This window comes from Anser anser (assembly GCF_964211835.1).
Source record: "Anser anser genome assembly, chromosome: 2".
In the NCBI taxonomy this organism is placed as follows: domain Eukaryota; kingdom Metazoa; phylum Chordata; class Aves; order Anseriformes; family Anatidae; genus Anser; species Anser anser.
This window is the reverse complement of record NC_139721.1, coordinates 128,854,519-128,863,274: the sequence shown is the minus strand read 5'-3', so window position 1 is coordinate 128,863,274 and position 8,756 is coordinate 128,854,519. Positions and strand designations below refer to the sequence as shown.

At 41.1% G+C, this 8,756-nt stretch overlaps 1 protein-coding gene across 2 annotated transcripts; it reads left to right on the top strand.

Annotated features, from left to right (window-relative positions):
• The first annotated feature begins 5 nt into the window (after positions 1-5).
• Positions 6-6,906, top strand: NUP42 (nucleoporin 42). 2 transcript variants are annotated; one of them, XM_083824509.1, is made up of 7 exons: positions 6-1,093; positions 1,233-1,482; positions 2,396-2,490; positions 2,801-2,877; positions 4,126-4,212; positions 5,860-5,944; positions 6,101-6,906. In XM_083824509.1, exons 1-7 carry the CDS (start codon positions 997-999, stop codon positions 6,667-6,669), a joined length of 1,260 nt encoding a protein of 419 aa, XP_083680635.1. In that variant the 5' UTR covers positions 6-996; the 3' UTR covers positions 6,670-6,906. The 2 variants fall into 2 exon arrangements, with proteins under 2 accessions (XP_083680635.1, XP_083680634.1); XM_083824508.1 differs by having other exon boundaries at positions 1,230-1,482.
• Positions 6,907-8,756: the final 1,850 nt, after the last annotated feature.

Here is an 8,756-nt window from a genome sequence, read left to right as displayed (position 1 = left end):
GTGTACATTATTTGGAAAAACTGCACAAACTTACACGCAAGTCTGTCCCGCTGCCATGCTAGCTCATGAATATCTTCATCCCCGTTTTGTCACTTTTCTAACTTGCCCATTCTTGCAGGTCTGTTTCTATGAGACTATAACGTTGATGCTTGCCTACCTCTATCTTACGCATCACTGGTGGTGTGGATTTTTTTAGTCAACTTTATTTCTGAAGATGTCATAAGTACTGTAATTCCAGTTTCCTGAGCTTTTTTTTGTAATCTTCTTCCTGATTTTCTTATACTTCTTAACAACTCTGTAGGTATGGAAAATAGTAGATGCACTCGAGGGCTTAAAGGGGTTCGTGCACCTCGGTTCTCTATTCAGTAGTAAGTGAATGATCTACAACACTTTTTTCGCCCATGTTTTTTTCTTTTTGAAAGAATCAAATGTCCCTGCCCTTTTTGATCCTTATTCTAAAATACTGTAAACACGGGAGTGATTGCTGCACTCTTTAGGCTGTACAGGCTGTTTGATTTTTGTATCCGCTTTTAAAAATGTGAAGTGCCTTTTTCTAACTTTGTTTTCAAGTGGTATTTTCTTAAAAATATGTGTAAGGAAGAAGGGCGGCAGGCTGGGTGAGGACTGGGGCGTGAGTGAGCCACCGTCACGGCCATTTTGCGAGGGGCGTTGTGGTGGCGGCCCTGCGCCTCGATGTCTTGCCACCTGTGTGGGGCCGTACACTGCTGCTTGCTTCACCTTCGTGCAAGGCCACGACGCTCCTTGTCACGTACCCCCCCGGGCATCGCTGCTCACTTTTCCCTTGACTTGTTCTGTGCTATGGGCCGCCTCCCACATTTAACCCGACGCTACGGGGCAGTGCCTCACCACCGCCCCGCCCCGCAGCACGCATAATGGCGGCGGCCGCGGGGCGGGGCCTTCCCCCCTCAGCCCCCGCTGCTCCCCGGCGCCCGGCCGTGACGCGGCGGTGGCGGTTGCGCGGCGGTGGCGGCGGCCATGGCCATCTGTCAGTTCTTCCTGCAGGGACGCTGCCGCTTCGGCGACAAGTGCTGGAACGAGCACCCCCGCGGCGGCGGCGGAGGGCGCCACCAAGGTACCGGGGCAGCGGGGAGCCGCCACCGCTGCCTCTCCTCGCGGCCGGAGCCGGCTGCGGCGGGGGGCCGCTGGCAGCGGGGCGCCGGGCTCACCTGGCTGCCTTCAGGGGGTTGAGAGCTGTGCTTCTCCGTTAGCAGGCGCTGCCGGAGGAGGAGGAGGAGGGTGGGGCGCCGCAAACCAGAGGTACACCAACGTTACTCAGCCGTCTGCCTTTAAGAGCAGCGCGTGGGGAGGCAGCAGAGATCCGGGCAGAGGATCGTTCGGCTCCTCCGACTTGGGGTCGTCCGGCAGCGGCGGCAGGAGCGCGGACTTTTCTCAGAACAGGTTCTCCGCGTTAAGCAATCAAAACTTCGGTGATGGCTACAGGGATGAAGAAGAGAGACTTCTGTAAGTTATAAGCCTGCCTCCTTGGAAGCGCTTACAGCGAGCTAAAAGTTTACTGGGTAATGCAGAGGGTGTGATCCCGAGGAGGGTAGCTGGGATGTGTAGGAGAAGCACAGAAAACCCTGCTTCCTTTAATTCTCTTGAGTTGTGATAGCATGGGAAGGAAGGGATCCTTGCTCTGAACCTGGGCAGGGCAGCTAGCCAGCTGCGGTACCGGTAAGACAGTTGGCTGCTTAAGGTGCAGACAGGACGATAAGGAAGGAGAAATTAAGACGTGTATTTTATTACAAACGTCTGAGTGCCTGTAATGTTTTGTTACTGTGTAATAACCTGCATCTCCACTTCAGTTTTTAACCTTTCACTGTTTGTTTACATTTGGATTTCAGTTTGTTGCTGTAGCTTCTGTTGTTGTGCTTCTGCCAAAGCTTTTTTTAAGCTTTTGATTCTTTTCCGAAAACACATACAGAGCACTTCTCTTATCGCCTCTCCCTTTACTGAATTTTGTTATTTAATACTGTGCATATTCATTCACGTTGTATCATCTTCTAATACTGAGAAAGTTCTAAAGTGCGTTGTGATGTGCAGCTTCAGGGAATAGCCTGTGACAGCATATGCCATCTAGGGGTTAAACACACTTCGTGGGGATTTTTTTGAAGACCTGGTTTAATTTACTTGCTTTACTCTGTACTTTAGATGGTACAGTAAAGTGCTTTGAAGGGACACACGTATCCTGCAGAATGAGTGCATTTTTTTTCCACAGAGAAGTGCGTACTTCTGTTGTTCATCCAGTGTAGTGTCCTACTTAGTGTTAAACTTAATTTTAGTCGTTTTAGGTACTTGAATTTGACTTTGCTTTGGTGTTTTTCTTTTGTCTGCCTAGTTTCTCCTTCATTTGTTTTTATGCTTTTTTGTCTAGTGAATGTATAGTGAAAGACATGGAAATTTGGGAATCTTCAGGACAATGGATGTTTTCATCTTACTCACCTATGAAAGACAAGCCTAATATTACAGGTAGGTAATGTTCGTAGCGTCACTGTACACTGCTACTTTTTAAAATGTTCCTTATACTTATCCACACCTGTTATGTGTATATAAAACTGTTTGCAAGGTGATCACTTGCCTTGTGATGCAACAGGAAGGAATGTTGGATTATGACAAATCCATTTTGCATACTCACATCTTCTGTAATTAATCCTTTTTGCAACACAAACTGTAACTGACTTATCACAGATGGTGTAGCAAGGCCCGTTTCATCCTAACTAGAGAGGGTGACTGGAAGTTATATTTTCTTTGAGATTTTTGATCATTCATATTCTTACAGGCTTTCAAGATATCTCGCCAGAAGAATTGCGTCTGGAGTGTTATAACTGCAGAGCAAACAATAACGCTCAGACCTATGTAAGTATTTTAAAACAACTGGCTTTTTATTTCACTATAGGACTTGCTACTTCTCTTTGGGTGGCAACTCTTGACTCACTTGATTACCAGACCTGAGGAGATTATCAGAATACCAAAGTATTTTTAACTTACTGTGCAGTAAATAGTAAAAAAAAAATAGCTGCTAGTCTGAGTGCTCTGTCATAATTTCTTATATCTCTCCGACAATTATACGATACAGTCCTCACAAAATATTCAAGTATCCAAAGCATGTGTTTCTGTTGATAAACCAGGTCAAAATCTGAATTTTCCAGTCTGTTGTATAAGAGCTGATACCAAATAATGTGATCTTGCAGCATGTGACTAGACACAAAAGAATTATTGATGTTCATGATGCAAGGTCTTCTTGAAAAATTAAGAAATTTAGTTACAAAAAGATTAAGTGCTCTGCTCTTACAGGCATTTGGGACATCAGAATACTTTCTTAGTTTTTTAAGGAAAATTTTGTCAGTCTAGGCTTCAAATAAGGTGTTTTTGTAAACTTAAATGTGGGAAATACAAGTTAGAAATTCCTGAAAAATAAGTTATTTAATCACTTTGGGGTTTCTTATTTAACACTTTAATCACAGTTATCCAGACACAAGTACTACTTACTGTGCGTATGTTCCGACAGCAACCCGTCGGATTGCATCAAAGGGACTGATTTAAATTAAGAAAGTTAATTTTTGCAAAGCTAAGTATTTTAGGATGATACTATTATATTGTTCTAAATTTTTCTATGTTTTGAAAGGGGTTATTTTTTTTTCTGAAAATGTGGGAGAAACTAAGACAAATCTTAGTACTTCAGCTTAGTTAGTGAGCCCATACATAAACAGGACAGATAAAAAAACAAGGATAGAAAAGCTTAGTCTTCTATACTTAAAACTCAGATTTTTTTTTTAATTTTTTTTTTGCAAGCAACTGTTTCAGACAGTGGTAGAGCTTAGATTTGGAAAGCTCTGGGACATTTTTTAATCTTACTGTTGCGTAAAGTGTAAAATAAATTAACTAATTAATTATAGGGCAATAGTAAGAAAATTGAAGGAATTCTGGGTTAATAAAAATGTCAGCTCCTCGCCTTGAAGTTTCGAGAAAGAAAAGAAAAACTTCATTAAGCTAAAAGAGAACTTTTTCTAATTCTAGAAATTTTCTTTCAGTTTATTATCAGATCACTCTAATTCCATTTTATTAAGTCTAATAAAAACATGCTTGTCTTTTCCCTCGTTTTAGTTAAATTCTGTCCAGCATTTAGCGAAAGAGTGGAAGGACAGGCTGCTGCAGTTGAAGGCTTTAAATGCATCAACAAAAGTAGCATTGGTGAGTGTTAATGAAGGGTAAAATATGTCTGTTTCTGATGTCATTTTTTGCTTAATCTTCGGCAAATCTTTGCGGGTTTTTTTAAGATTCACATAGTTTCTGTTAAAAAGGCTATTAAATAAATGATTTCTAAGATACAGTTGTAATATGCCACCTTGTTTTTAATGAAGAGATCTTGCAAATATTCCATAGAAATTTCAGCTGTTATTAAAGGGTTTAACTGCACAACTTTGTAAAAAAAAAAAAAAAAAAAAAAAAAACTAGGTGCTTGGTATTACTTTGAAGATCTCAGGATACTGTTGTACAAGCAAATACGCATGATTCTTCTAGGGCATCCTTTTTTTGCAACTAAATAACCTGAGACCTGATAAAGTTTGGTTCCTAGATTTAGCAGCAGTTACAATGGTAGATACGTGAATCGTTCTGAGGAAAAACGCCTGGCATGAAAATGTTTGGCAGACTGGCAGTATGAAGATCTTGGCAGTAATCAGGAAATGGTAGAGAAACTGCAAAGTCTGGAAGGAGGAATTGCATAAGAGAACAATTGCAGTTTGAGAACTGCCTCAGTGTGGTTTTTATTGGTGGTAGAAGTGTGAGTGAATGCTCTAGCACTGCGTGAGTCAGATGAACATGGAAGTCTTTGAACACACTTTGGGGTGTCAAAGCCACCCTTCTCTGGAATCATGAAATCAGTGAGTTACTTGCAAGTTGGATTGGAAATGAAACTCTTTAGTTACCTAAGGAAAGTAGTAGTGAATCAGGATGATGTTAGCAAAGCAGCAGCCAGGGTTGGAAAATGTCATCACTGCAAGCCACATGGGAGTAACCGTACCTTAAGGATGGGTCTGGGTCATGTGCATGTGTAGCAGTGTGCCAACAGCCGGCCCCACCTTTTTTCCCCTGTGCTGATGATGGCTTTTCTGAAGCGTAATCAGTAGACCAGAACAGAATTGTCCTCCAAGCCACTTTAGGATAAATAGAGCATTTTGGTAACGCCAGAATGAGAAATTGATACGTATTTGGTACAGAAAAGAAGCTGTGTTTAGGTAAAATGGGAAGACAGGAAGGCTAGTTGGTCTTGGGAAGCTGGTAAACAGTTGTGAATCTAGAAGAGGATGCTCAGGAACAGTTAAAGCCTATATTAAATAATCAGGGAGACAGAGTAAGTTGATCAAGCTAAAGTCTGCTTGAAGTGCATTAAAGTTTCTGTTTAAGAAAAGAGACCCCTTGGTATGTCCAGGGTTGAAGGTGAGGAGGTGGGATTTGGACTGCAGCACAGAAGACTAGATGTGTCAAGGTCAGAGAGCAGATTAAGCCACAGCAGTGGCACAAATAAAACAGACTAGAAAAGATGAGATGAAAACGAGAGCTCAGAGAGGTGTTTGGTCATTGCAATTTATCGATTTTTTTTTTTTTTTCCTGTCAGTGAAGATATTTGTACTTCTGGGGTGTTTCACAGAGAATAGCCTCAAAGCAGTTTGTTTATACCTGCAATTGCATGCAATTAGTGAAAATGATCAGTGTCTAACTTTGTCTAAGTTGTGTTAAATTGGATGGTGCAGCTGTTCTGTTTTTCCTGTTAATTACTGAAAGATACTTGCCTGCTTTGGAATGTAGTTTTCATTTATATATTTTGAATTTTTAAAGCTCTCTGAGTTAAAGAACGCGGTCATGCAGCCATTACCTTCGTTTGGATTTGGAGGACAGCAAACATCCAGCTTTGGGGTGTCAAGTAAGTTCCTGCATTAAGAACCAACATTTTTTGAGTTTTCTTCTGCAGGACTGAAATAGAGCAGTGCTTTAGTATCGCAGGTGTATTCTAAATTCTAAATGCGTTTATTCTAATATCTAATTCTAAATTCCATTCTAAATGCGTTTATAATTGCAGGTTTTCCTGTGAACAGCAGCAGTAACAGTGCCAGCAATTTCTCCTTTAAAACAAGTTCCAGTCTCCTCAGTCCCTCGTCAGGAAACACCCCTGCTTTTGGGAGCTCTTCTGCCGGCTGCAGTCCTCCTGCGTTTGGTGCGATGTCCTCCACGAGCGTTTCCCATCCTGCTGGTTTTGGCGGCCCATCAGCTCCCTCTGCAGCCTCCTTCTCATTTAAGCTTTCCGAAACAACCAGCGGTTTTGGAACTTCTGGGTTTTCAGGCTTTGGCAGTTCTTCCACTATGAACTCTTCAAGCAGCACTCCACTTCCAGCTTTTGGAGCTTTTAGTGCAGCAGCACAAGCGTCCCCCTCACATTCAAGCAGTACTTTATTTGGTCAGACTGCCTCTGCCTCTGGACATAACGTAACACCAGCGCCTTCTGCACTCACAAACAGCGCTACAGCGGATAAGTTATTTACACCCAAGAGTGAATTAACAGCAGAAGAGTTGAAACAGTTTGAAGCAAAAAGGTTTGTGATGGGAAAGATACCTCTTAAGCCACCACCGCTAGAACTTTTAAATATTTAAGACTTGTACGTTTATTCTGAAATTACACATTTTTGTAGCTGTTCCATGACACCTCAAATACACAATTTTGTGATTGAGTCATGAATTAAAATGCCTCTCTCTGAGATAAATTTTCATTTTATCTCAGTCTTCTGCAGTAATAAACTCTTTAAAATAATTTTTTTTCATTCTGTAGTTATTTTGGAGTTGACTTTTTATATCCATGAAATAAGCTACTGAAAATAAAATTTATTAGTAGAAGTTCCCTTTTATATTCTGTACTGTGAACGTATGGGCAAAACGTGTATTAAAAACCTGTTGTCAAAGGCAGGAATTCTTTGGTGTGGCATTCACAGCTACTGTGAATAGAATGCTAGAAAGAAATTAATGCGGTGCCAGCCTGCTTGTTGGACCACCTTGCCTGTTGTCTCTTACTTACAGGGTTCGTGCAGCCTCTGATAATTGTGGCTGGGCAGGGAAGGAACAGACCGCACAGGAGACCTCTGTGACCCCGGAGACAGTTCCCTTTCCCAGCTGATACAATTTCGGTTTTGCTGGTTGTTCTGCCTGAGGTCATGCTACGTGCGTTAATGTCATACGCTTGGTGAGGGACAGCCTTGAAAGCATTCAGCAAGAATACGAAACTTGCTGTTTGCTGTTTTGACACCTTAGATTAAACTTCTTAGCAATTGTAAAACTACTTACTACATTTACATGACATGACGCAGATTGGTTGTCTGGGTCTCACATCTTGGTGGGTGCATGTATTAGCCCTACCTATACTGAACTGATGTTATGAGGGTATGTATTTTGCCAAGATATAAAGCAATATATATAAATATAAAGATACAAAGCTATAAAGCAGTGGTCAGAAATTTTCCAAAGGAGGTTCTAGAGTCAGGTGGAGAGAATATCAGTTCTTGGCCACGCACTCCTATTGATGGTTTAAAATCATTTAACCTCTTATTTAATAGGAAAGCAAAAAAATGACTCTATGTTATACATAAATCAATTGGCTGTTTCTTTAACGTCAAAGATAACATTTCAGATCTTGCTATGGACTCGTGGTCCTACTTAAAACTTCACTTTAAACGTGTTCCCTACTTAAAGGCTGTTGCAGGAAGACAGCTTGCTAAAATAGCATGAACAAATGTAAGATCTTGGATGATAAGCTATGGGCAGGCACTCTGCAGCCATTCTGCTCCAGTAGAAATGGGAGTTCCTCAGTCCCTGCGCTCAGTGTACACGAACCATAAAATTGCATATGTTACGTTACAGTACTGGGTTGCTTCTATTAAAGTTTTCGGGTGATTGTTTTGCAGATGAAGTAAGGCATCTGGTTTTTGTTATTGTTGTTAATGAACCAGTACAGGCTTTGTACAACCCACAAACAAAATACTGATACATTGGCTTGGAGTCCCATTTAAATCTTATGAAATGTGTTTTTCCGAGCAGGGTCTCTGGAGCAGTACTAAGACTTGTTCAAATTAAGAAATGTGCATCTCTTAGGGCTCACTTAGCACTGGATCGCTTGTGCCAGTTACTCAGCTTTTGACACAGGAACTGAGGAACATACCAAAATCCATTATGTAGTTGCAACTGGAGTTGCAGAAAATCCACAACTGTACAGAAGCTATTAAACTCACATTTGTAAAAGTTTATTATTTAACAACAACAACAACAAAGTGTGGCTTGTTAGATGAATTCCATAGCTGCCTAAACTTGGTCTATCCTATACCCTTTCCTGTATTTCATTTGTGCAGCCTTAGTGATTCTCAAACCCAAGTGTATCAGAAAGCGACAAGTTTTGTTTGCTTGTTTGCTTAAGTTCCTGCAACGTTTTTTTATTGTTGCTATATTAAAGCAGTATTCTAGCATGGCAAGAGCATATTTAGGGGTAAAGGTGTCATAGACTGAAGTCCCATTGACAACCTCAAGGGTCCCCTGGCATGGTTTTAGAAGACTGTGGATAACTTTGGCTTACATTTAAGATAGCAATGATTTTGAAGTCACCTGTGCTTTTATCTTCATCTTTTTCCTTAATGCTTATCCTCTGAAATAGTTTTACTAAAAAATAATAATAATAATAATGGACAAAAAGGGGGAGG